Source organism: Exophiala mesophila (assembly GCF_000836275.1).
Source record: "Exophiala mesophila strain CBS 40295 unplaced genomic scaffold supercont1.2, whole genome shotgun sequence".
NCBI lineage: Eukaryota > Fungi > Ascomycota > Eurotiomycetes > Chaetothyriales > Herpotrichiellaceae > Exophiala > Exophiala mesophila.
Window position 1 is genome coordinate 4,554,811 of NW_015622505.1, and position 26,724 is coordinate 4,581,534.

General features: G+C 50.8%; 8 protein-coding genes across 9 annotated transcripts; 4 read left to right on the forward strand and 4 right to left on the reverse strand.

The window, feature by feature from the left end:
- Positions 1 to 80: 80 nt before the first annotated feature.
- PV10_03392 (uncharacterized protein) lies at positions 81 to 4,074 on the forward strand. Its single transcript, XM_016367833.1, has 5 exons — positions 81 to 322; positions 373 to 482; positions 531 to 865; positions 918 to 1,239; positions 1,294 to 4,074. The coding sequence occupies exons 1-5, from the start codon at positions 282 to 284 to the stop codon at positions 3,633 to 3,635; spliced, it is 3,150 nt and encodes a 1,049-aa protein (XP_016227351.1). The 5' UTR covers positions 81 to 281; the 3' UTR covers positions 3,636 to 4,074.
- A 545-nt stretch (positions 4,075 to 4,619) lies between these two features.
- On the reverse strand, positions 4,620 to 5,472 carry PV10_03393 (uncharacterized protein; the record flags this gene model as incomplete). Its single annotated transcript, XM_016367834.1, has 2 exons — positions 4,620 to 5,161; positions 5,217 to 5,472. 2 exons carry the CDS (start codon positions 5,470 to 5,472, stop codon positions 4,620 to 4,622), a joined length of 798 nt encoding a protein of 265 aa, XP_016227352.1.
- Positions 5,473 to 6,035: 563 nt separating this feature from the next.
- Positions 6,036 to 7,187, reverse strand: PV10_03394 (uncharacterized protein; the record flags this gene model as incomplete). Its single annotated transcript, XM_016367835.1, has 3 exons — positions 6,036 to 6,807; positions 6,861 to 7,098; positions 7,157 to 7,187. 3 exons carry the CDS (start codon positions 7,185 to 7,187, stop codon positions 6,036 to 6,038), a joined length of 1,041 nt encoding a protein of 346 aa, XP_016227353.1.
- Positions 7,188 to 8,698: 1,511 nt separating this feature from the next.
- PV10_03395 (cysteine desulfurase) lies at positions 8,699 to 10,157 on the forward strand. Its single transcript, XM_016367836.1, has one exon. The coding sequence runs from the start codon at positions 8,730 to 8,732 to the stop codon at positions 9,990 to 9,992; it is 1,263 nt and encodes a 420-aa protein (XP_016227354.1). The 5' UTR covers positions 8,699 to 8,729; the 3' UTR covers positions 9,993 to 10,157.
- Positions 10,158 to 10,371: 214 nt separating this feature from the next.
- Positions 10,372 to 13,689, forward strand: PV10_03396 (the record flags this gene model as incomplete). 2 transcript variants are annotated; one of them, XM_016367838.1, is made up of 4 exons in its annotated part: positions 10,372 to 10,512; positions 10,577 to 10,742; positions 10,801 to 11,169; positions 11,521 to 13,689. In XM_016367838.1, the coding sequence occupies exons 1-4, from the start codon at positions 10,495 to 10,497 to the stop codon at positions 13,431 to 13,433; spliced, it is 2,466 nt and encodes an 821-aa protein (XP_016227356.1). In that variant the 5' UTR covers positions 10,372 to 10,494. The 2 variants fall into 2 exon arrangements, with proteins under 2 accessions (XP_016227356.1, XP_016227355.1); XM_016367837.1 differs by having other exon boundaries at positions 10,801 to 13,433.
- Positions 13,690 to 13,846: 157 nt separating this feature from the next.
- On the reverse strand, positions 13,847 to 16,276 carry PV10_03397 (uncharacterized protein; the record flags this gene model as incomplete). The annotated part of the gene is made up of 1 exon (XM_016367839.1): positions 13,847 to 16,276. One exon carries the CDS (start codon positions 16,274 to 16,276, stop codon positions 13,955 to 13,957), a length of 2,322 nt encoding a protein of 773 aa, XP_016227357.1. The 3' UTR covers positions 13,847 to 13,954.
- A 1,521-nt stretch (positions 16,277 to 17,797) lies between these two features.
- Positions 17,798 to 20,504, reverse strand: PV10_03398 (uncharacterized protein). The gene is made up of 2 exons (XM_016367840.1): positions 18,252 to 20,504; positions 17,798 to 18,175 (listed from the first exon to the last, which is right to left on the reverse strand). Exons 1-2 carry the CDS (start codon positions 20,414 to 20,416, stop codon positions 18,088 to 18,090), a joined length of 2,253 nt encoding a protein of 750 aa, XP_016227358.1. The 5' UTR covers positions 20,417 to 20,504; the 3' UTR covers positions 17,798 to 18,087.
- Positions 20,505 to 22,915: 2,411 nt separating this feature from the next.
- Positions 22,916 to 24,874, forward strand: PV10_03399 (uncharacterized protein; the record flags this gene model as incomplete). The annotated part of the gene is made up of 5 exons (XM_016367841.1): positions 22,916 to 23,060; positions 23,115 to 23,428; positions 23,487 to 23,617; positions 23,672 to 24,371; positions 24,614 to 24,874. The coding sequence occupies 5 exons, from the start codon at positions 22,916 to 22,918 to the stop codon at positions 24,872 to 24,874; spliced, it is 1,551 nt and encodes a 516-aa protein (XP_016227359.1).
- Positions 24,875 to 26,724: the final 1,850 nt, after the last annotated feature.

Here is a 26,724-nt window from a genome sequence, read left to right on the forward strand (position 1 = left end):
CCGTCCTCAAACTTCCGTTAGAAATGGACTTTTTGGTTGCACCAATTTTGTACTAATGTCCTTTTCCATCCAGATTCATTGTCCTTGCAATACCACTCAAGATCATATCATTATCCGCGATCAACAGATGACTGATCTAGGGATGATGACTTCGTTTGCTTTCACTTTCACGTAATGGCGGTCTTATTTGTTGACTGTCCCTCAACCTCAACACATCTCCCTCTTCAGTCTCACTTCCTCAGAATCCATCCTAGCCTACAACTTGACCCTCACCCAGCGACATGGCGGACTGGGACTTTGCCACATTAGCAGAGACTGTCAGGTTCGTCCTAACGATACTCCTTGCCGTCGCGATGCCACTGACTGAAATAGCTGTCTCGGTCTGGAAAAGATACCAGACAAACTACACTGCAACGTCTGCAATAAGTTCAACTTCAATGCCTTCAAGACCACTTGCTGTGACACGGTTATTTGCGAGCAATGTATGATAACTTTGTCCTGTCTTCCTACCTCTTTCTCACCCCCGTCAGGCTTTACCTCCCATCTCGACCTCACCTGTCCGAAATGCGACCACAAACCCTTCAACAGCGAAACCTGCAAGCCCAACAAAGCGATGCGTATGACTGTCAAATCCTATCTCAAGACTGTGGAAAAAGCAAAAGCCGAGGCTGAAGCAAGAGCCATCGCTGCTGCTGCTACTACTGCCACAACCGTATCATCCAACAAAATATCACCTTCCGAAGATGCGATCGTAAGGCCAAGCGGGGACAGCCCTCAAGATGAAGCCACCATTATCCCACCCGCATCGGCCGCCACAGAGAGACTCTCAGAAGAGCCTGGCGACGATGTGCAACCCTCAATCGAAGTGAGCTCACGCGGTCTTTACAATCACACTCTTTCTAACTTTTCTCTCACAGGATCCTGATGCCGCAGACCTCGACGATGAGGATAACGTCCACATCCAAGTCGAAGCAGAAGATGAAGAAGATGAACTACCTCCACAGATGATGACGGAAGAAGATGACTCTGAGAATCCTTTCAACGAAAGTCTCAACAATAGCAACGCCATTCAAAACGCGACCAAATCCCAGTCGTTTCCAAACAACCAAGATCAGTTCTTCAACAACGGCATGGATCCCAATGATTTTTCCAACATGATGACCGGCTTCAACAACATGGACTACAGTCAGATGATGCAGATGATGTCAAACGGAATGGGTAACTTCAATGCTATGATGGGTAAGTTTCTCCACGCCCTGACCGTCCGCCCTGCCCCTGTCTAACTTGATCCAGGTATGCCCTTGGGAATGAATCCAATGTCAGCAGGCATGTTTGGCGGATTTGGTGGCCCAAATGGAGGCATGAATAACATGAATGGTGCAAACTTGGGGATGGATTTTAATCCCAATCAAGGCATGTATTCAGGCTTCAATGGCCAAAACAACAGTATGTGGCAGAATAATAATCCAAATGCATACCCGAATGGCATGGGTGGTGACTTTGGTTCCAACTTTGGTTTCAATATGGGCCCCTCAGGCCCCTCTCAACAAATCCTCAATGGTGATTTCTCATCTGGATTTGGCGGCCGCGGCTATGGTCGAGGTCGTGGACGGGGCCGTGGTGGCTATGGTCGTGGTCGTGGTAATTTCACCCAGTTCTCGCAGTTTCAACAACAGGACTATCAGTACGGTGCAAGCCAGAATCCCTTCGACAATGCGAGACATCAACATCACGACAGTGACAGACACAATTCAAATAACCACGCCAAGCTTGATGATGATATTGACCAAGACGCCGAGTTCGCACCTGGTGGTCAGGACGACGTTCAGGAAGCTTTGGGTGAGGACTATACCAAGACGACCTCCAACGACAAGGCGTTGGCAAACCCGCTCGAAACTGATCATGATGTGCCTGGGGAGAATATCTCCGAGCGTGAAATAGCACCTGAGGTCAATGGCATGAATGGCCATGATGAAGTTCATCCGATCACCTCGATCGCTGATGACGGTATTGATGCCAGGGCTTCTGAACGACCCAAGCCAATCCCAGCTGCATATGAAGAGGATCTACAAGGTCCCATGGCTCCTCCAACCGCCCCATCTGGTCCTTCCGCACAGTATGAATTCGGAGGCTATCGTGGTCGAGGGCATGGTAGATTTGCATCTCGTGGTCGTGGTGCTTTTCCTTCTATGCAAAATGGACATTCCACGCATGTGAAATCTGGTTCGCAAACCCCACAGAACTCATCTGCTGGAACAGGCGTGGTAGGGGCTCCGACAGGTCCTAGAGCGATGCGTGAACCCCCTGCTCCATCTCGACCAATCTCTCGTTCGGCGAGTTCTGGTTTCCAAATCATGGGTCGAGCCTCACAAGATCCTCACCGATCCCAGTCTCGTGGTTTTGAGCGTGCAGCTAGCCCAGCCCCCGTCGGTGAGCGTGATGACTTGAAGCAAAGAGACGATTCCAGGCGACCTTCGAAACAGGAATCCCTACCAGGCTCCAAAAATGGCGGAGAAGACCCACCCAGCGAGCATCGGGACAATGATGAGGATAGACGTCGCCGAAAGCCCACCAATCGCGATGGCTACGATGACCAGAGGCGAGGAGATCGAGAAGCATCTTATTCAGCTTCAGAATACTCGGACAAGCGGGCATCACGGCATCCTCGTGGAGAGAAGGATAAACATACGTCTACAAAGTATCCTGAACGTCGACCCCGGCGTTCTGATGAAATTGACAAATTGAATGGTGATTCTGCGATGAGTGGCTATGAAGATTCGCCAAAGTCATATCGCGACAAGTATGACAGTGACGGCAAAACTAGACACAAGGGCAGTAGATCAGCTAGGTACGAAGATGGCGACCGTGACCGGGAGTCAAATCGAGACCGCCGGAGGGAACGAGAGAGAGATCGCGACCGCGATCGAGACCGAGACCGCGACCGCGACCGCGAGAGAGAACCAGACAGGGAACGAGACAGAAATCGAGAACGTGACCGTGACCGTGATCGTGATCGTGACAGGGAGAGGGCCAGAGATCGGTCAGAGAGAGAACGAGAGCGTGAAGAGCGTCACCGGGACTCAGAACGGGACCGCGACAAAGATCGAAAGCGATCTCGACATGATCGACACCGAGAGGAGGGGAAGGGCGGAGATTACGACTACGACCACGAGCGAAGAAACGACGACTACGACGATGAAGAGTCCCGTCATCGCTCACGAAGACATAAAAGAGAACACCGACGTGACGGCATGGATGAATCCTTTGTCTCCAACGACGGCACGCCTACACCGAACAATCAGCCACACACTAACGGCCGATCCTCATCCCATAATCGCCACCATCAGCCATCGCATTCCCACCGTTCAAGCAAAACAGCCACACCAGCACCATCAACAACCATCATCGCATCTGCGGCGGCTGCGGCGGCACCGCCCAAGGATCCACATACATTAGAACGTGAAGCACGCAACCGCGAGCGCATGCTCAAGGAACAGCAACGGCGTGAAAAGGCCAAACAAGCCAGTGGTGGTCCATCCAGCGGCAGTCGCCGCGTCACTTACAAGTACGAAGACGAGATTGAGAGAGGCCTAGTCGAAGGTGAACGCGACCGAGCCAGCGCCCGGTGGCGGTAGCATCACCTGTCGTCATGCAGATGAACAACAAGACTAGTTCTTAACATTCAGTCTGGCCCGGCTTCAAGTCCAATATGTTTCTTGTGTGGGTTCTGGGTCTTTCTTTGGTTCATGTGTTCTCGGTTGCACCCCCAACATGGACAAATGAACACCGTGCAATGGATGTGAATGGATGGGGGAGGGAGTAGATATGTGTGTAAAAGATTTCACACACAATCTCCCGGCCCTAGTGAATGAGGAAGGAATACAAATGACAGGGGATTCATGAACACGAGCAGGTGAATTTATCTAGCTCATTCTTAATGGCGGTGCGCCCGCCTTAGTATTGTATGAAAATCACTCAGCCCCGACGATGGTTGGATTGGCTGGGTGTTGTTTGTGTTTGACTGCTTGATGGATCAATCCTCTTTACAGCTAATGTTTATATTTTCCCTCCCCGCCTAACTATGTCGGTGGAATCTCGGTTGGGCCCTGCTTGAATAGATGTTCATTCGTGATACAGAATCCAGAAAGAGGAAGAATGAAAAATGCCCGCCTAATACTAAGTAGTACTATCTGACATTGAGAATATTTGCTTCAAGTATTCATAATTGCATTCACCTCCTAGAAGCCCTTGTATCAGATGAGACCTTATATCGTGCATCTTCGGGTATGATACATGTGATAGAAGCAGAATCTGCTGCCAACCTCACTGACGACTACTCAGACACAACTACCGACTATCCCTTCCCCTTTCCCAGGAAACCCACGAAGGGGCAGGAAAATCTTGAGCGTGAAAACTGCTGTTCTGTGCCAAACTCGACACACAGCCCTATCTAGACATGATAAAATGGCGAGTACTGGGAGAAGAAGAAGAAGAAGAAGAAGAAAGAAAGGAAAAAAACTGTCGTGGTATTGTCGTGGTCACATTAAACATGAATAGTCAAAAAAATGAAAACCCGCCCCCCCCCCCCAAGAATGCAAGCTTCGACCACCTAGTCTGACTTAATTCATCAAATAGATCGTCGCAGCCAACCCTAAGCCACTGAGGAACGTGTTGAACATGACCACAGCTGTTGCAGCATTGTCTGTTGAGGTGGATTGAGCCGCACTCGCGCTTCTCGAGGCGCTTCCAGTCGTGCTCGAACTGTGGTGGCTGGTGGTGCTCATGGTGTCGACATCAGCATGTCCCGTTTCAACTGCGGCAACATTGTCGCTGGCTGTGCTGGTTGCACTTGTCACCGTGTCATCAGTATCGGTGGCCCGAACTGGAACAACTGTCTTTGTCATCACGGCTTGATGCTCAGTGATGGTCACGGGACCTGTGGCAGTGCCGAGGACTTCCTCGATCCCATCCGCACTGCCACTGTCACTAGTCCACGAATTTTCGGTATCGTCGCCGTTGGTGAACGAGTAATCGGCGCCTATGCAGTCTGCACGCCACGACCCCAGTTGAATCGCATGGTCGGCATAGAAGCAAGTGCCGGGGGTGATGAGGACACCTGATAGTTCAGAGGGACTGCATGTCTTTGATGTGTATGTGCGTACTGTGATTCACGTGTAAGAATGTGCAAACACTGGGGTACTACGTAAGTTACGTACGAGTGCATCCTTCATCAAGCTCATCAATGTACATTGCCACTGTTCCATTTGGGACTTGATGACAATTGATGTCGTGGACAAGGTTGTTAGGGTCGGAGTATTGGTAGAATGCCGTGCCTGCATTGCAAGAGCTGAGCTGAAAGTACGAAAACACGTTCGCTCCCGAGACTCGCGGAATTAGGGGTGACGATAACAGAGATGTAAGCAGAATCGATCGCACATTGAGTGACGACGCGCGGCGCATCGAAAGGTGCATCTTGAAGATATGTCGACCTCAAAGGCCCGGATTTTCGACCGCTATGGGTTGAATGCCGTAAATGGCTGGTGTATGACTGTCGTAAGTCGCGTCCATCGCGAGTCAAATCCGGGGATGAACCAGGATTATAATGCGCGAGAGCAAGAATAGAGAAAATGACCGTGCATGGCAGCGAGGGTCAGGGGTTCAAGTCATTAAGATAAGATCCGTTGGTAATCGATGCACAAGCAATTTTCTGGCGACGCTACCGCGCGGGAAATTTTATCAAGATCATGGTCGTGGTCCGAGGTTTTCAGACACGAGAGTGACCTGCTGAGATGGTTAGAATCGTGGTGTTTTGATTGCGAATCTCTGGCGAACACACGTCACAGACCTGTCATAAGGCTGTCACCAAGAAGTCAAATCTCCGAGACCCAAGAACTTGACAAGGAGACAATTGGGCAAGGCTTTGGATTTGATTGGTGCATATGACAAGCCGGGGGACTTTGACGTCTGAATGTCAATATCCGTCGACATTGGAAATTGACAGTAAGGATTTGTTCGGGTCCTTGGTAGGTATGAAATCATCGCCTTCGCGGGTTGGTCCACATGGCGACGAAATCGACCTTATCCTTGACACCCAGCCCAACACGTTTGACTCGTCCTAATCTTGCGAGGGCTTCACCCACTTTATCAAGGAAAACTCTTTCTTCTTTGGTGGTGGGACCGGTCGGCGCATCGAAATCTTCACTGCCAACCAAAGTGTCGACGTCACTACCAGTTCCGTCCGAGGCCAACGTGTCGAGATGACCATTATGGAAGGACGACGATGTTGCGCTGGTGGAATGGTTGGTCGCTCGTGAAGTGTTGTACATGGCCTCGGAGATGCGAATGCGGATACAGTGTGAAGGCTTTGTGCAAAGATTCCAGAAAAAAGTGACATATGAATGGGGCAGAGGAGTTGTCACGTCCGCAGGAGAGTATCGCAAGCTAACAACAAAGACTCTAGTGCGCGGTGGAGTGGTGACCAGACTCGGACTGAGGGGGAGTATTCCTCGGCCGTTTGTGGTGGTGCATTCTGGAAAAATGACGGTGACACGGTTGGAGTTTTGGCGAAGAAAGGTGTCGAGATCGACGAGATGTGTCCCTGAAGGCGGATCGACTCTTGGATGGGTGAACGACCTGCATATCGCCTGAAAGAGGGAAATGGGCTCCACAAGGCGGGTGTATGGATAGGTGGCCACAAAGGCGGGATCGAATATGGCAGCAAGATATAGGGCATCGATGGGAGACGCTCGGGAGGAAGCAATGATGGAGCCTTGCTGAGGCAGTCGAGTATTGTTCTTGGCCAACGAGCTGAGAGCAATAAGGATTAAGACCAGAAGATGCGAGGCGGACTGAAGACATACCCTTTTCTTACACCATCAATTTGTAGATCAATCCACCAAATTCCTGGGATGCCTAGTATACACCAGAGAGAAACCTTCCTCCCAAAGACACCGATGGGTAACCATTGGAGGAGGGCAAAGTAGGATAGGGCAAATATCAAGAGGAGGGGCAGTCGGCAGATGAAGAGGAAGAAGTGGAAAGGGAGTCTGATGCCTTTGGGGTCAGGAGGGATTGGAAGAAAGGGGGCAATGCCCGAGCCTAGAGAAGACGTCAGTCTGAATGAAAGCAAGAGGTCTGGAATAAAAGAAGGAGCCACCTTTATCACGGTACTGGGAGAACTTTTCCATTGTGCATCAGAGTCGAGGCCACCGAAGTACCTGACAGGACAGTTGAGTGCGCTGAGGGGTCGTCAAAGAGGGAAGAAATTTGAAGACACGATGAGAACATGTCCTGGGGTCCCAAAATGCCTGGAAGAGGATATCACCGGATCAAAATATAGGATTGAGGGTGTAATGGTGAGCAGCTGAGGTGATGGTACATGGAAACGGAGAAAAGGGCATAGGCAGAGTTGGAGAAGGCCTGAAGCGAGCTTTGGAGCTGGGTGGTATAGGGCAGATTCGGGTGGTGGTGTGGTGCGGTTGGTGGGTGAGCGAGCGATTGGAGAAGCGAATTGACCAACGACCACTGTGTGCGCCGAGTCTGTTGACCTGCTCGCTTGAGGCGTAGATAGATCAGACGAATAGGTTAAGAATGGTACACAGATTCTGGACAACACGTATTGTGTTGAGGAGGATGCTGTGAATCGAGCGAAATCAGGCTTGAACTCGTCAAAAACAAATTGACAGGTTCATTGCTGTGCCCCAAAGGGGCCGTATGGAACCGTTGAATAGGTGTGATAAGTCATCGAACGGACGGAGTATCTATGCCGAGGGGCATTTTCTTCACATGTCAGCATTGATGACGATTGAATGGTAGGGATTGGTGTTTCAATCCAATCGCAAGGTTGAGATTTGGGCTGTCAGTAGTGGCGGTGGGTGGACAGCCGAAGTGGAGGGGGAGGACGAGCAGCAAGTCACCGAAGGATGGGAGAAGAGAAGTTTGGTGCAGGCAAAGAGGAAGAAACACGTGTTGGGTTGCAACTTGGGTGCCTGCGCCTGCCCTGCGACGGCCGAGTGGCCCTGTCCCTGCCCTGTCCCTGCCCTGCGCCAACCAACATCCACGTGATGTTGCATCGTAAACCCAGGCTCGTTCGTTCTTGCCAGAACCCAGTCCCAACTATTGTTCCAGACTCTTTCCATAAAAAAAGAGGCCAGCCTGGCAATGTTACCATAGATACAATATCAACAACGTCAAACACTGATTGTAGATCATCCAACATGTTGGCACAACGTAGAGTGTAGATGGGAGCCCAAAGTAATCCTCCGTGTCCCTCGACAATCCAATCACCACGAAATATCTACCCCATGTCTATATTTATCTGACAGAGATGGGCTCAAAATCGTCCATCGACAGACACGTTGTCCGACAAATTCTCCAATAGGCTATTTGCCTAGCAGCAAACGGATCATGATTCTTACCAAGCACACAGCAGCGATCTCTGGAATACACCCTCTTATTTAGCAGTGCCATAGTATGTACATAAAGTGAAACATAGTCAACCATATGTCGCTTCCCCGTCGAGCGATGTAGGCAGGCTCCAATTGATCCCAGCATCTTCAAATTATGCATATGCCGATGTCCCCACGCTGTTGACTTCGTCATGGCGGTTCATGATCACGTGCTCATGGTTGTGTCACCACGCCCTGTGGATGACAATCATGGTTGAAAGTCAACTTGGGCCCTGATCCGCGATTGAAACAGATTGACACACGCAATATCCAGCCAGCATAATGCCGTCGTCTACCTTTGACATCGCCGCGGTGAGATCACAATTTCCTGCACTCAATCAAAAGCAGGTCTTTTTCGACAATGCTGGGGGGTCCCAGGTCTTGCAGTCCGTTATTAATTCCATCACCGTCTATTTGACCAAGACCAATGTCCAGCTGGGAGCCTCATATCCTGTTTCACAAACTTCAACCGACAAATTTGATTCGGGCTACCAGGCTGCCGCCAAGTATATCAATGCCTCGGCTAAGGATATTGTCTTTGGTGCTTCGACAACCCAACTCTTTCGAAACCTGGCTACAGCCCTCAAGGTGAAAGCTGGAGACGAATTTGTCCTGTCTAAGCTGGACCATGAGGCCAACATAGCTGCATGGGTACAGGTGGCAGAGTGGAAGGGTGTGACAGTCAAGTGGTGGGTGCCGACCCAAAACACAAGGTCTAATCCCAAGTTGGTCCCGGAAGATCTTCAGACATTGATCACATCCAAAACCCGACTTGTTACTGCGACACATACCTCCAACATTCTAGGAAGTGTCACCGACGTTGCAGCTCTGTCCAAAGCCATCAAGAAAGTCAACCCCAACACCTTGTTTGCTGTCGACGCTGTCGCATATGCACCGCACGCAGCCGTTGATGTCCAGGCATTTGGGGTGGACTTTTATTCATTCTCGTGGTACAAGGTCTACGGGCCACATCTTGCGCTCCTATATGTCAGTGATAGAGGCCAAAAGGAGATTGAAAGTCTAGGTCACTTCTTTAAGCCGGGAGATACGGTCGAAGAACTCCTTGGACTAGCAGGAGGAAACTACGAGGCGGTGCAGAGCGTGCCCCAGATTGTTTCCTACTTGGATTCAGTTGGCTGGGATGCCATTCACGCTCAAGAGGAGGAGATCCAGGAGATTTTGTTGTCTTACTTGCGCTCCAACCCGGACCAGATCAAAATCTATGGCGAACCCTCGGCTGATCGTCGTTTACGAGTGCCCGTGATCAGTTTCCGGGTCAAGGGTCGAAGCTCGTTTGGGATCACTGACGCCATCGAAGCAAGATCGCAGTATGGAGGTCGTGCTGGCCATTTCTACAGCAAGAGGCTGGTCAGTGAGGTGTTGGAGATACCAGACTCGGATGATGGAGTGGTTCGAATCTCGTTGCTTCACTACAACACCAAGGAGGAGGTCGAGGGCCTGGTCAAGATTCTAGATGAAGTCATTCAAGAAGGGATTGGGAAGGCTGCTGCAGACCCTGAGAAGAAGGAAGTGTCCAACTGGTAAGCACCCTGAAAGAGCAAGCGGGAAGATCGAATTTGGTGGTGACATGTCCCCAGTGGGCAAGATTGCCTGTTAAGAAACGTGAAAGTCTGTCGCTCTAGACAATGGAAGAAAATAAAATACAGCACGCCAGTTATGTTTTCCAGGAGTCACTGTCTACTGTCGTGCATGCATCTTGCATCTTGCATCTTGCATTATTATTCATGGTCGTAGTGAAGTGAAAAATCCCCTAGGCGTGCTTTCCGCGTCTCTGATTGGGTCACGCCTGACATCACGCCAAGACCAAACTTGGCTAGTCCCAAACCAGTAAATTGTCAACTTGGGGACTTCCTGCCCGTTGCGCTCTTATGTCTTGTGCTGGCTCTCATTCTTTGCTACTCCATGCCAACATCATCCACTCATTCACACCGTTGCCACAAGTCTCGACTGACAATGCGAACTCATTCCCACTAAAGGGGTGAGTCTCTGATATCTCGCTCATCTTATACGACTTGCATCAAGCACAATGGCCGACACCGAGAATGTATAACCCCATCACCAGTCCTCACTTACTGCCAACTCACAGCGCTGACATCCATCGCTCGCAGTTCCCTTCTCATCTGCCACAGCCCACCTCTCATCTCCCACAGCCCACGCGGCATGGCATGCCTTCCCCGCAGAAACAACTCACCGAGATGTCCGCGTCAGCGACAAACTCACGTACCACCATGCCTCCTCCCACCGCGAATGGCCATAAGAGACAAGGGTCAAACTGTCAGTGAATTGTTACATAACTCAACTGTCCACTATATACATGCTGACAACTTCATAGTACCTGAGTCAGCTACCAAAAGACCGACCCTTTCAGACCGGGCGGGTCAGCCCCTCAAATCAGCTCCTGCTGCCCCAAAGTCCAATGCGCCTGTTAGTGCTGCGGTGTCTTCAACGCTTCATACCCGATATCCCTCTTCAATATCCTCGCGAAGCAATTCGATTTTTTCTCGAAGCACCTCGTCCGCCTCCTCTACCTCTTCCAGCTTCTCTGCCAGCGTTGGAAGCAGACTTCAGCCTCCGACATCCATGAACTATGGTCGTCCCAAGGCCGCGCTTGCCAAAGACAGAGGGAGGGCAATCGATTCAAGGCCTGCCACATCCATGGGAACCCGAGGTGGAGGAATTCAGGATGGACCCAATAACAAGCGTATGGCCCCCTCTGCCCCCATGAACAAGCTTTCCTCTGCCCCTAGGAGGAACGATATCGCGACAGCCCACAAAATGAATTCCCGGATTGCACAAACAGTGGCCCGAACTTCCGGCGTGCTCAAAGAGGCCCAATGTATCTCAAGTACTGCCTCCATATCTGCACAAATGTCGGCCTTAACATTGAGTCCCCCCCGAGAGCGACGGCATGCTAGTCCCAGCAAGAGCCCTCCGCTGCCACCTCACCCCGTAACCCCTTCTTCGTTTACCCCTGCTCCATTTCCCAGCTATAACAGCTCTTCTCCACGGAAGAACAAGGCCAGACAGTTTCTAACCAAATCTTCCAATTTAGAAACGTGGGATCCCGAGGAGCAATATGGAAACATGGAGAGGATGTATCAAGACGTTTGCAAGCATTACAAAGATGCCATGGAAGAGAGCAATGAGGCCAAACAAGCATCTTCCACCTACAAAGACACCATTGCTAGTCTTGAGGAAGACCGCAAACTAACGACCGAAGCCATGATTGAACTGCGATGTGAGTTACAGACAACTAAGTACCGACTCGAAGCAGCGGAGCGATCAGCACAGGATATCAAGCGAGAATTTGAGCAGGAGATCGATGACTTGAAACGCGACCATCGGATTGAGATGGAAAATGTCCGACAGTCACAACGAAAGGATATAGACCAAGCCAAGGCTGACCACCGCGATGAATTGCGAGAGCTGAGAAATAGGTACGAAGATGAACTGGAGAGCGAACGAAGCCAAAGACTTCAGGCTGTCTCACAAGTCTCGGGCCAGGTAGCCCTGGACAAGCAGCGTCATCAACTCGACCTTGAACTCAAAGACCAGCAGATTCGCAGCATTAACATGGAAATTGAACGACTGCTAGCAGATGTGGAAAGAGAAAAGACTCTCAATGCAGACCTACGACAGACGTTGTCAGCCGCTGGAACAAACGCAAGTCACATGGAGGCGGCGAGACAAGCACTTCAAGCCAAGATCGACTACCTTGAGTCTGACAACAAGTCTCAATCGGAGGCATATGCTGACATGGAAAGGAAAATGAATCAAGCCATTGAGAGGGCGACAGAGTGTGAAGAAAAACTTAGGAAGGAAGAAATGCTACGACGGAAACTTCACAATCAAGTCCAAGAACTCAAGGGCAACATTCGCGTTTTTTGCCGAGTGAGGCCCAGCGGGAGTGACGCGTCAGAAGAAATGGCACAGATCTCATTTCCGGAGACTGACGATGATCCCAAGGACATTGAAGTTCGTGGCCAGGAGGAAGCCAACAGTCTGGGCAAGGATACGACTAAAATCCACCCGTTCTCCTTTGACCGGGTGTTTGATCCTTCCTGCAGCAATGCTGAAATCTTTGAGGAAATCAGTCAATTGATACAATCAGCCTTGGATGGTTACAACGTCTGCATTTTTGCCTATGGCCAAACGGGCGCGGGCAAGACATATACCATGTCGTCAGATGATGGCATGATCCCTCAAGCGTTGCGACAGATTTACTCGACAAGCAAGGAACTCGCGACCAGGGGATGGACTTATCAAATGGAAGGCAGTTTTGTCGAGGTCTACAATGAGGAACTCCGGGATCTGTTGGGTAAGGACGGCGAATCTGAAAAGTCGGGCAAGAAGCATGAGATTCGTCATGACATGGTCAATCTGGATACCACGATTACTGATGTCAACACACTGAGCCTCGACAGTCAAGAGCAGGTGGAAGGCATTCTGGCACAAGCGATGTCTAGAAGGTCTGTTGCAGCAACCAAGGCCAATGAACGCAGCAGTCGAAGTCATTCCGTTTTTATCCTCCGACTTAAGGGCCAAAACTCGATCACGGGCAAGAAATGCAAAGGCACACTGAACCTGGTGGATCTTGCCGGGTCTGAACGGTTGTCCCACTCCAAGGCGGAGGGAGCACGATTGAAAGAGACGCAAGCCATCAACAAGTCTCTTTCATGTCTCGGGGATGTGATCGGGGCGTTGGGTCAGCAACAATCAGGTTTCAACCCGCGGGATAGTGTCAACGGATCCAGCGCTGGCAGTGGCGGGCACATCCCTTATCGAAACAGCAAACTGACGCACCTGCTTCAGTTGAGTCTGGGAGGCAACAGCAAAACACTCATGTTCGTCATGGTGGCGCCAGAGAAGAAGTGTCTGAGTGAGACGATCACGAGTCTCAAGTTTGCCGACAAAGTGAGTCGAACGAGGATTGGGGTGGCTAGAAAAACGACGACAGGGAGGTGAGACAAGAGCCCAAAGTGTCTGAGATGGAAAATTCAGTGTGTCTGGATGAAATGACAATGCCTGTCTGGCAAATCTGATTTCTTTCTAAGTACTGCTGCTCATGAGATGTTGCATAGTGATTGGACTAGCGGGCGTTGCCATGATTGATTTCTCTCTCCCTCTCTCCCTCTCTTCCCTTTCCATCTTCATCTCCTCGTCTGGTGGGAGGTGGCCGAGGGCACTTAGGACATATTCCCGTATCATGAGCCCGAAGCAACGTCTTGGATACCCAGGTAGTGTGTCAGAAAAGAACCATGTCATGTGATTAAAACCGTGGCTTGATCTAACCAGGAGTCTATCGTGGCTGTGGTAAGGATCTCCAAACATTATATAATATGGGCAGATACGCGAGGCAACCAAATAGGGCATGTGGGGTGTTTCCTATTAAAGATAACCAAAGAGCCTTGTATCGACAACTCAACATCTCACCCATCATTTGTGCAAAACAATATCACATTCACGTCTCCTGACTGGAGTCCTTCCTACAGCTTGCTGACTTTAATCTCCTTGACAATGCCCCGTGCAATCCACTCTGCGATGCCCATGGTAGACACCATAGGATTGACGCCGCTGGCGGAAGGGAAAGTACTAGCGTCAGCCACGTAGAGACGGTCGGTCCCCCAGACTCTACCACGAGAATCCACCACGCCACTCTTGTGGTCAGAACTCATACGACAGGAGCCCATCTGGTGGGCGCAGCCCATCATCCACGAGGAATGAATGGACGGAGCAGCGTCCCTGAGTTTGCGGATCCAGGACTCGAAGGCGGCGTCATCGATCCGACGTGCCTCTTCCTCTGATGACTCTGAGGGGGACGGCGATGTTGAGTTGGCGTAGCTTGGGCGCACAAATCGCTCCAATGCCGGGTTACCTGGATCAATCTCGACGGCACCCATGTTGTACTTGATCCGCACGGATGCCAAGACACCTTCCCAAATGTTGGCCCGATCTCGTGTCGATGGCGTATAGGCGACCCGGATCCGTCGGCGCTCCGGATCTGAAGGGTCGATATACACTCGACCGGTATCCTGGTCACGCGTAATGACGATGAATCCCATCTCGTGTCCGAACTTGGCCACATTGAGCTTGTATGTCAGGGCGGCAGAGAGTGGAGAGGCGGAGGGAGATGAGTCGAGGGTAGGACTGGCACGGAAGGGGTGGGTCAGCAGCCCTATCCCCGGTACTGAACAGGTGACCTCTATCTTAGGTCCATGATGGTAGCCGTCGAGGTCCTCGAGGCTGGTGGCGGCCACAGTCAGAATGGCCCCGTCCCAGGGGTTGGTGCGCTGCTTCCACACCGACCAGATACTTGCAGTCGGGTGTAGGTGCAGATTTGCCCCTATATGAGGGTTGGTGAGTCCGCTACGCTGCAATACTGCGGGCGAATTGAGGGCGCCAGCAGCGACAATGACGCGATCTGCGTTGATGGTCAGCGTCCGGCTAGTTTTGCGGTCTCGCGACGTCCAAATGGCTTGCACTCCGGTCGCTGTCTTCTTGGAACTGTCCTGGGGTCGGTTAAAGATGACGTGATCGACAAAACAGCCTTGGATGAATTGAGCACCATGGGCAGCCGCATCTGGGAACCAATGGTTGGCGGGCCCTTGTTTGGTGGTGCTGGAACAGCCAAAGGTGCAGCGGCCACACAAGTGGGGTTTGGAGGCCGTGTTCTGTGGCACGGTCTCAACAGCCATGCCAGCCTGGCGGGCTCCTTCAAGAAGAGTCTGGTTGGCAAAGTTGTGCTGAATCCTGGCTAGTGACTCCTGGTCGGTCAGGCTGGGCACACCCATACGCTGGCAGACGGTGTCGAGACAATCTTGAAACTTGGGCGAGGTAAAATGTGGCAGACCAGCAGAGGCCCATTCGCGACGAATGGCATACTGGGGTTGCAAGGAGGCAGACCAGTTGACGGTGCCGCCGCCACCAAAGTTGCTTCCGGCAAGAATGCCCACCGTGTTGTCGTCGGAGGTGAAGAAGCCGCCGTTCAAGTACAGATTTTCCGTAGCTTCGCCGGCGGCCATGGGGAAATGGGTCGAGGGGAAATGATAGGCGCTCTCGAGGACCAGGACTTTCAACCCAGCTCGTGCAAGATGCGAAGCAGTAACGCCAGCGCCGCATCCGGAGCCGACAATGACGACGTCGGTGGTGAGGGTGGTTGGAGTTGAAGATGAGGTGAAGTCATGGAAAGTAAAGTCGTAAGTGGGACGGCGTTCAATCTGCAGAGGAATGTCTGGATACCCAATGGTCGAGATCAGGATTGAGGAAGAATAGGTGTATGCTGCTCTGGCTAGAGCCGAGGTGGAGCCGTAGATGGCACGGAGTGGAGCGAGGCGGGCTGTGGACCATTTACAGACAATGAGAGAGCGCGCAGAGAGGGGCTGCAAGTGGATTGGGATCTTTGACCCGGTCATGAGCAAGGACCCTAGTTTTGTGTTGAGGGAGGAAAGGATGAAACCAAGTGCTTTGGCGTCATTGGGAGGAACCCAGATCTGGAACTTTCGCTTGACATAAGCGATAAAGGCAGGATTGGAGACGAGCTTTTCGGAGAGAAAAGCATCTGCCAGGGCAGGTGAAGAGGACGGGGGAGCATATCGAAGGACCTCACGACGAGCGGCGTCATATTGAGCTGGGGGAATGGAAGCAGCAGGGTCCTGATGAGAGGTGGAGATGTCAGGAACAAAGACCTCAAGGATGGAGAAGAGGGTTTGCCATTGTTCGTCGGTGTAGACTTGGCCTGGGGGAGCTTCTGGCAGTGGTGAAGGGAGTGAAGCCAGGCTTGTGGGAACAGGATCATGGGCTTGATCCATGATGGGAGATGTCAGGAGGACGGCAGTGGTGATGTCGTCTGGAGAAGGAGCTGTGCTTTGGGTCTGGGAGGGTGTCCTGTATATATAAGAGAGTCGATGGGGAGGAATTAGCGAGGAGCCTTTTTAGTTCATACAGGCCATGCTTGAATGGATGTGAGGCCGACTGATGAAAGGAAGGATGAGAATGAGTGGGTATTAGGTAGCCAAGGGTGGGAGTGAAAGCAAGACGCTAAGAGTCAGGGGGCTTTTTTTCAGCACCTAGAGCTTGGAGGATGAGGACGAGAACGAGAGTGAAGAGGGAGAGGAGAAGGAGAAGTAGAAGAAAAAGAAGACGCAGGCAAATGGACAGAAACGGCAATTCATGTGGGTGGAAGGGGGAAGGAGGAAGGAGGAAGGATGAGGAAGGAACGATGTTGGCGACGGTGTTGGGCTAGTCGAGCTTTGTGAAGCAGGAACGGCATCGAACAGGAACGACAGGGAAGGCTTCCAGGACAGTTGTGCAGATGTAGGTGAGTAGTCCCTACAGGCTAAGTTACAGCATCCTTTATTTCCACGAATCGTCCACACACCGAGGTACCAGTAATTTGGAACCTTTGTTGTTCTGGGCACCTGTAGTCGGATTTATGCAACTACTGTAGTACACTCGTTCTGCCTCCAATAGAAGCAATACATGCGTATACTCGTATGCTTTACGAGATGAGATGCCTAGGTACGCGCACTTGGACAGAAAGAATTTCAACTTTAAAGAGCATTTGAGCCAACCACAAGACAGTGTCAAGGGCACGGCAAGATGTTGTGGGGATTCTCTTGGCGCTCGGGTGCTGAGGCTTGGACTCTCTGGGGGCCGAGGGGACCGAGGGGCTTCTGGAGAGCCCGGGGCCTAATGTGTGCTTATGACCAACATCAAGTCAGCCCTGTGACTTGACTCCACCTGAAGAGCAGGGAACGCTCTTTAGGGCAGATCGAGATGCAGCATGCACGATACTCAGAGTCATGCAGATACCTAACCTACCACTGACTTTTGATGGCAAACACATGTGATGGGAGACATCAGGTACCTACATCAGGTACCTAACTCAGGGTATATACCTAGGTCCCTACCAAAGAACAGTGCCTCCCTTACATTCCTAACTCATGACCAGCGACCCCGTAAAACGCCCAAAAGAGATGCTCAGAAAACCTGGGAAGATCTCTGGCCAAGGCATACTCCACCAACCACCTGCATACAAATACTCGTGCTCGTAGCCGTAGCCGTAGGCACAGGGACAGGCCCAGGCCCTGGCCCTGGCACTATTCCCCCTCGGCCCTCAGTCTCTTGGTCCCTCAGCTATGTAGCTTTTAGGCTCCCGCTGCATCACATTCTACTTAGATTAGGTACAAACCTTATCCTCAATAGGTCAGTCTTTGGTTTTCTTAGCAAACTGCTTACCACGCCATCTACATAAACCCCGGCAGTGATACATTACCACGCATTCATGCACGACACACCAGAGGACCTTTGGTGTTCTATACTTCTAATACGGTAGCTTGGAGCTAACTGCCTAGCGCTAATATCACTACCAACAGCATCCTGTATCTCGCCTTCGTTTATTCGGGTCGCTCTTAAGGCTGGTTTCACTGCGAGATTAAGTATACTAGACTTTCAGCTCTTAGCCAGGGCCGTTCCTTGGGCATATCTTCCACTCGAGTTCCATGTGATTCAGGTACGCGATGGTGAGATTAAGGCAGCAAACGGTGCAAAGACACAACAGCTCTCATACCCATGCCGCGACCAAGACATTGCAAGTCTTTTCATAGTCACCTCACTCCACTCAACCCTCAGCCTGTATCTCATATGCGTTCGACTTGTGCTTGGGCTCAAATCGGAAATCCTTGTGTGCTGTTCCCAGAAACATCTCACTATTGATCGTTACATGTCAGCATGCATCCCAACATTTCTCCGCCGAGAACTCTCGTCTGTCGGTTCGTAACTCACCTGATCTTGATCCAATCCTTGTAGTTGTCACTCGCCATCAACGTCTCCAACTCATCTCGTCCTCGGAAGCGCGGTGGCCGGTCCTGGATGTTCGGCGGCAGGTGTTCCAGCAGCCCCAGAGGGACATATCGACATGCAAAACTCAGCCACTCGAGTAGAAAGCGTCGAGTCTGTCCCACTCCAACCTCATCGCTTCCCCATGCTTCCAGCCCGTATCGACAAAACTGCTCAATCATCGACAATCGTTCTGACGACGACTTGTCCAGGTATTGACCAGCTTGAATCTCCTCAAACAACCACGGCTTGATCAGGGCGCCTCGTGCCGCCATTACCCCGTCAACGCCACCATGTGAAAGGTGAGCATAGTAATGCTCGTGTGAAAATACATCTCCGTTGCCAATGAAGTACACCTTTCCGTTTTTCGACCCCCTGCTTCCATTGCCTTGGTCTCGTTCGTCTGTTTCTCGGATCGTGTCTGTGACCGCATCTGCCTGCTCGTTTAGTCTCTTGATCAACGCTGCCGTTTCACCGATATACTCCCAATCCGCAGAGCGAGTGTATCGTTGCTGCCGCGACCGACCGTGCAGGGTGATTGCAGCCACTCCACAAGGCCCGTCATCGCTGTGCGGGCCGCCCAGTACCAATCTCTCCACCAGCTTCTGTGCCGTCGGCTGTTTGTCTCTAGTTCCCATTCGGATCTTGACCGTGATCGGCACTTCTCCCGAAACGTAGTTCATTCCGCGCAGCATCTTCTCCAGCTTGGGAGGTGAGTCCATCAGTGCTGATCCTGCTCCATCGCGATACACGAGGTCAATCGGACATCCCACGTTCAAGTCTACCACTCTCAGCCCTTGCGGCAATAGCGTGGTCAACACCTCGGTCGCTTTCAATGCCACCCAAGGCTTGTTCGCTGCAATCTGAGCTCCAAATCCAAGATCCTTGCTTTGGTCATAGTCATACACAATGTTACCCTTGGCCTTGAACGTTGGTGCCTGCACATCCGACTCGTGCGCTTTCATTAAAGCCCATTCCGACTTTTGCCCTTGCAGGATCGGCATCGACATGGCCATCTCCGAGTATGTGAATGTCGCTCCCAATGACGTGCACAGGCGTCGGAACGGCAGATTGCCTTGCGTCGTCAGCGGTGCGAGAACTGGAGTCTCGGCTCCAAAGTAGATCCGCCGTTTCTCCGAAGGTCGAAGACGAGCCTCGGTATATGTCGCTCGCGAATCCGCCTTGGAATCGTCATTCTGATGATTTTCGTCATCCTTCTTTCGACCATTGGTCTCTGGCTCGGGTGACGACGAGTTGCGGCTCTGTCCATCCTTCGCATGTGGCTTCTTGCGTCCCTGATCCCCGGGGTTCTGTTTTTGACCCTCTAGATGTTGGAGGAACTCGTCTGATTTAGCTAGCACGATCTTTCTCTTGACCACTTGAAACCGCTGCTCTGTGGTCAGGACGTTGGCCACCCCGATTTCGCCTTCTTCGACAGATGTCTCTGCGTACTTCGCTTTCCGACCAGCATCTTCGGTAAGAACCAATTCTTTGCGTCCATCTTCGTGCTCGACCTCTTTGGAGTGTGATCCCAGAAAGCGACATTTCCAACCTGCGGGGCATCGACCCTTGGTTTCCCATACGGGACACAATCCATTAAATGTTGTGAGATCTTCTCGCTTGAAACGACCCAGATATTTTCGGATGTCGTGCTCAAACCGGCATTTGTCTCCGTACTGGCATTCGTCGGGCGAAAACTCGGGCCGATTCGCACGGGACGAGCATAGCCCAACTTCGTCTCTGGAGCTGCCATACTCACGAGCCTTGTTCTGACCTGTCTGCTTCTGTCGTCGCTTAGACTTGTTGTTGGGTCCACCGCCACCTTGCCGGTCTTGATGATGGAAAGCTTCCGCAGCATCGTCATCTGCTGCATCTTTGGTCCCTTCGGCCGGGATAGATGCATCTTCCTTGATCAGGAATTCTTCCTTGACCGGTGCCGTACCTTTGCGTCGTTTATTGTCTCGTGTGTCTCGGGCATCTTCCATCGTATCTTTGTCATCAGCCTTGCGTTTAACATTGGCTTGCTCGACGTCTCCGTTCTGTGGTTGTGGTTCTGATCCAGCGTCGACTCTGTCCTTGACCAGGGGCAATGCTGCAGAGGTCTCCGCCATGTTGACAAATGTTGGTAAATCAGCGAACACACTCAGAAAATACGCAACTGGACTATCCCACTATGAAAGAAGAAAAACAACTTCAAGTACTACCGTCTGAAATGGCAGAAATCTACAATGCCAAAATGTGATATTTCTCCAAGTTGAAACTTCCAACGCCAAGAGATATTGTCAAGCTCTGGATCTGAACTCCGCCGTAAATACAAATTTATACTGCGAGCTACTACGGCGGACTATACAGCAAGTATGGCAACCTAATATTGATCGAAACCTCCCAACAAATATCGTACTGCTTCCACGCGAAAATAATCACCCAAATTCGACTTGTGTCCTCGAAAACGCCTCGCTCCTCTTTCAATGCCTTTAATTCACTATTGGAATCTTCAAATCTTCCCGTCATGGGTGTGTAGAACGGACAGGACTTGGATACTCTTCGAGCTCCTGGAACCGTGGCCCTTCGACTTTTTTGCGAAATAACAGGCCAAATGTGAGGATGGAGATAAGCTTATGCTGTAGCGATCTGTTGTCTTTCTTCCCTTCCAGTTCAGTGACGCCATCTTTGTCCAGGTAAATATGATACTTGTTCGGCATATAGCGAGCCGGGTTCCACACATTCCACAACACCGAGTTGAGGAACATTAACGTCGCCTCAAAGACATAGAAGAACCATTCATACCGCAGAATAGGACTCAATCGCAGAAGTGACTCGAAGTCATTGAGATCGATTGAGGTAAAGTCCAGATGCTCCACTAGACGATATATGCAGCGGATCAGGATCAGGGTCATGCTCACATACATGGTCTTCAATGGAGTGGAAACTGGCCTCGCCCGTATTTTGGCCATGATGCAGCGACGGTGGAAGATGACTGACAGGACGACAAATATGCATATCGCTGCCAGCTGCATCGAGATGGCCGCAATGGTCAGATGGCTTCCCAGTTTTTGAGTCGAATCGGATGAAGAGGGGTTGGCGGACAATGACACGCCTAGGGCGTTAAGAAGCTCAATCAACGCCATAAGCCCTCCGAATATCGACAAAACTCGACCTCCTGGTATTGGGGCAAGGTGAGGAACGTAACTTAATAATCGACCGAGGACATGGTAGTTGGCTAGCTCGAGCAATGGACTGGGTGAGAATTAGCAACAATTGTCAACACCACATTGCCGGACTTTCTCACTGACGGGCACACGTAGATGAATACCTGGCTGAGAATGAAAATGATCAAGTTTTGTGTGCTGTACAGATAATTGAAAGCACCATATTCCCGCAAAGCATAACCGAGAGTAAATAAGACTGCACAGAGTGGCTGTAGACCGACAAGTTTGAAGGCTTTATATCGACTGATTGCACCTGTCAGCACGCTGAACACGACACAAGGCAGAGGCACAATGTTCCACGTACTAACACTGCCAGGTATGGCCCACGGCCGATATCGCGAACAGTACCGCAAAGACAACTGGAGCGACTTTGTTGGGGGCATATACAAAAAGACTCCCCTCAACTGAGTGATGTTAATAGCGCACCCAATACTGGATACTGGTACCAGACTTACCTGGACGTCCTGACATGATGGAGAATGCTCTTTAGGTTGATCATGTACCAACCCGAATGCTACCTTACCGGAGTGCTGTGAGAAGTATTATGTGTCGGGTGAGGAGGTCGGGAGAGAAAGTATCATTTGATGCCATTGATCTCATATATATAGTGTAGTGTCCATAGTCCGAGCCCCTTGAAACTTCAAGCAATGAGCATTTCACCCTCAACTCATACTATATACGTGGGGCAACCCCGACGAGGCTGAGGGCTTGGCCATTTATTTTCCTATCTGGGACATGAACTCTTGTTTCCGATTGGCCGCAGAGGAATTCCATCCCACAAAATTTCACCTCCTTTCCTCACATCAGTGTCTTTTCAATGGTCAATTAACCCAGATCATATGGAAGCTTTACATTGACCCACTGGCAGTCAAATTTCTAGGGCAATTAACATAGATCACTGATCTGTCTCAACTGGTCTGGGGATGTCTCTTTCGAAGCGTGGTGTTCTGGAATTGAGCTAGGCAGCAGCAATCCGACAATCGAACCAAGTCGAGACGGAATTGTCGTTGTCAAGACGCAATAGACAGGTCGACCTACCCGTGACTAGCACCTTTTCATAACCGAGCCATCACTTCCTTTGCAGATTGGCTGTTGCCTGACCTCATCTTTGATGATTACATACACGGGTTGCCATCGACATGAGATTTCTGCCAAATCCTGCACAAACCGGCATCATCCCCTCTTACACCTCGCTAGATGCAGATCAAGTCAAACAGTTCCAGCGGTCAAAGGCGACATTGCCAAGAATGTCGCCGATGCCGCCTGGTATGTGATTCTACACAGCCAGAATGCAGAAGGTGCATCTCGTCCGGTTTGACCTGTCCTGGCTATGGCGACGCGCAACCTTTGAAATGGGTGGCCCCCGGTAAAGTGACATCTCGCAAGAGACAAGCCAAAAGAATGCGATCAGAGAAAAGGTCTCATAGCGTGGGATTATCTCTGAACAGAGTCAGTACCGATCTAGTGGACTACTCAGGCAAGGCTGGCATCCCTCGCTTCGATTTGACCACCGAGCTTTGTGCAGTTTTTCAAGCCGTTGGATATTGTAAGTGATTGTCAATAAACAAGGTTTGGTTAATATATGAGCTGACTTGGTAAGTCAACACATGTATCTATCGGGATCTGTCGACTATCAACGATTTCGGCCCGCAGCCATCGTTATACTTGCTTCCACTGAGCCACTTGCATACTGTGGCTCAATGTCCACATTACCTAACCTCGATCTTTGTGTGCACGACACTGACTCACCGAATCAATCGGATCAGAAACTTATCGCCATGCCACGCTCTGCTCCAAGAATTCTATCGATATCGTAGTATCGCACTACGAGCACTTAACGAGGACATTAGCGCGAACCGCCAGCGGAGTGGAGATCTGATCATTGCGGGCATCATCAATCTCCTGCTCTCTGATGTGGGTGCCTGGTAATCGTGCAACAACTAGTGATCCTGACCACTAATATGACCAATAGGCTCAAATCGGTACCTTTTCCGACTGGCGGATGCACCAAGAGGGAGTGCAACGGATCATCGCCCTACGCGGCGGCATTCGTGCACTGGCTGGACAGAAACAACTCGGTCCTCTATTGAACTGCTTCCTATCGTACGAGCATGCTGAACAGTTTGAAGTATTGGCCTTGTCGCTAATTTGAAATAGGATTTCAGTGCTTGGTAACACCACGTGCCCGGCATCAGACCTCACGAACACTGAGCAACACTTAGAGGAACTGGAATTTATTCTGAAAGAACATGGTAGTGGGTTGTCACCGTTCCAGATCTGTCCGCCTCATTTATTTGCCGAGATGGTCAAGATCAACAATCTTCGAACGCAAGTATTCCAGTCAGAGGTCTCCACGGAACTTTCGGAGGAGGCATCTAGCATCTTGGAACAAATCGGTTCGTTTTCTCCGGAGCGCTGGGCTGAACAAAAACCACGCGGGCATGAAGACTGGGAGCTCATCGGGAGGATATACCAAAACGCGGTTTCGATATACTGCATTTCTTCCTGCCAAAGCCTATCGATCCTGCCGTTGAGCGAGAGATTAAAAGACAAACTCACGTGCCATGGCCAACTTTTGCACACTCTTCTGAGTCAGGCGGTGTCGGTCGCAAAGACACAGCGGCTTGTTACCTGGCCACTGGTAGTGCTCGGCGTGCAAGCGGTGTATGGTGGCGTAGCACAACGGGATTTTGTTGCAAAACAGCTACAGGAGATGAGTCGATATGTGGGAACCACCGTCCCACTGGTGGCTAAGGGCTTTCTGGAGAAATTCTGGGCTTCGGACGAAACTCGATGGGATGCTTGTTTCGACCGTCCTTATGCGTTCGCCACACAGATCGCCGTCGATAATTTACCTGTATTAGTATCATGGAGAAGAGCGACTGGTAGTTGCACGTGACGACACGAGATGGAACGTCTAGGGTTGTGAGCAATCATCTGCCAACCAGTTGCTTACCTAGCATTTGCAAAATGCAGCAAATAAGGACCCCGTTACAGGCTGCCAAAACAGGTTGTCAATTCATCATTGTCGGACCACCAGTGCCACCTCAGTTATGACATCACCTTGCCTGAGAAAAAATGACTAATCGCAGATTTCAGTCGGGCCTGTCATCAAGTGACGCTGCGTCGGCTGTGACAGAAGCCAGGGCGAGAGAATTTCTCGCCAGTATGCGCACAAAAGACGTGGAAAGTAGTGCAAGCATGACCTTGGGTAGCAGTGATGAAGTGGCATTGATCCAAAAGGTGGAACTCGAGGAGAGAGAATTGCAGTCAGCGCCAAGCTCTTGTGTCATTCACGTGACTGTACAGATGACAAATATCTCGCCTTTGCTCCTGCCCTGGCGTGGCCTGACTGCCTAGTGCGTAGGCTGGGATGCCTGGTGAATGATGATCGAGGAAGACTATCAAAGAAGAATGGCCTTGGACAGGTCACACAAACTCGCAGGGATGGGGATGGAAGGCGATAGGCAATTCAGTGCCACAGTTCCTGATGTGTACGAAGTCTACCCGAGGGCGTGCATCTCGAGGGGCAAACATACGTTGGTTCCTTACTGCACACAAGGCAGAAAAGAATGTGGTCGTACATCAAAAGACCGAGGATGACCCAGACCTCATCATCGATAATTTAAGATCAGAAGGAATGCAACTACCTGCATGGAACCAAGAGATCTTAAGAATAGCGCTCCTTTCGGCTAGGCATGCTCCAGCACGGGCGATATTACAGCTTTGAGAGAGGGGATTGCTACGGGGATTGACGGAGTAAGCGTACATACTTGTTAGTACATGTAGTAGTCTCTAAGCACCTCCACACATAGGTAGTAATATAACTTTTAAAGTGACAATCAGGATAATGTACAGTGTATCGCTGGTGGAGGCACTTGGCATTCTCCCTGGGGATTTGTACCTAAATGCCGAAATGATCCTTCTGCCATATTGGACGTCTGGAAGCGCCTCGAGGGAATGGTGCATGAAACAGAACGGTCTATTATCTCGTCGTAACATGAGACAAGAAGGCCCAGAAAATCTGCCGGTTTGACTGTTTGACAGTTTGACGGCTTTGATGTGCTGCACTGTAGGTGGCCCAGCCACCTGGATACTGTACACACATGCATGGATTCCTGGTGTAGTTAACCAAGTCTTCTCAAACTGCACATGCATTGCTTGTCAAGTATGAAGAAAAGGCTGAAACACCCTATTTTACGAAATGGTCAAAACGAGCAATTCGAAATGAGGTTCTTGGTTCTGTTGCATCTTGCAAGGGGTGCAAGGGTGTCCTGGTGCTAGTTCCAACGTCTACTACTGGAGAGAGGGCACTGGAGGACATTTGGGTATCAAATTGCTACGAAACCCGAACTCCGTAGGCAATATGGTTATTAGTCGTAGGCGCGAGCGGTTAGTTCCCTCAACTTATTACTTTACCTAGGTAACCCTGTTCAGTGGCCCGAGGGCCCCTCTGCCGGTCCATCTTCACCCAGAAGTTGGGGGCGGCCGTCATTCGCCCTTGAGTTCCTGACTAGTAAAGCCCGAGGCGCCCCTCGGCCTATTGCCCACTCATCCCTCACCAATTCACCACTACTGTTATTCATTCCTTCCGATGCGGCCCTGATTCTGTCCCCTCTTTCGGCCAGACTTGATTTGACCGTGTGACTCTTCATTCTCGCATGGCAGATGGGTTGAGACCCAGATTCCCGGATCCACCTTACCTTTTGATGACTTATAACCTACTGAGAGTTGGCAGGTGCTCTCCCGTCCTGACATCAGGCATTGCCGCACGCGCCCCAACATCCAAATAAACACATCCGTAAATCGTAAATCAGAACTACATGTCATTAGGAAAGAATGATAAGAGATAGGAGAAAGCCTTTGCTTGGTGGGATATCAAGGTGGGCACGTTTAGTTTCCGCCCAGCTCGGCTCTACTCCGTAGACGACAACGACAAGACAACGTGCAATGCATGCCACCATGCTCACTAATAATAATAAGGCATTGCTATCCCAAGCCCACTAGAACTCAGTCGTGGTTGGCGTTCCCGGTGCACGGTCCATTCCGAACCGTGGCGGGCAGAAGCACCTGTCGGAACGTATTTATGTACTGTGCACACGAGTGTTGCATCTACTACTGTAGACCTTACAGGGTCTGTTTGACTCGCATGATTAGAACAACCGACTTGGAATTTGCCGTGCTCATCCACGCCGACATCTCAGATGGGC

Coding starts and splice junctions, on each gene's coding strand:
- PV10_03392 (XM_016367833.1), top strand. CDS start 282: ATGGCGGACTGGGACTTTGCCACATTAGCAGAGACTGTCAG. Junction 866..917: donor ATGTGCAACCCTCAATCGAA/GTGAGCTCACGC, acceptor TTTCTCTCACAG/GATCCTGATGCCGCAGACCT. Junction 1,240..1,293: donor TAACTTCAATGCTATGATGG/GTAAGTTTCTCC, acceptor AACTTGATCCAG/GTATGCCCTTGGGAATGAAT.
- PV10_03398 (XM_016367840.1), bottom strand. CDS start 20,416: ATGGCGGAGACCTCTGCAGCATTGCCCCTGGTCAAGGACAGAGTCGAC. Junction 18,176..18,251: donor AAGGATTGGATCAAGATCAG/GTGAGTTACGAA, acceptor AACGATCAATAG/TGAGATGTTTCTGGGAACAG.
- PV10_03395 (XM_016367836.1), top strand. CDS start 8,730: ATGCCGTCGTCTACCTTTGACATCGCCGCGGTGAGATCACAATTTCCT.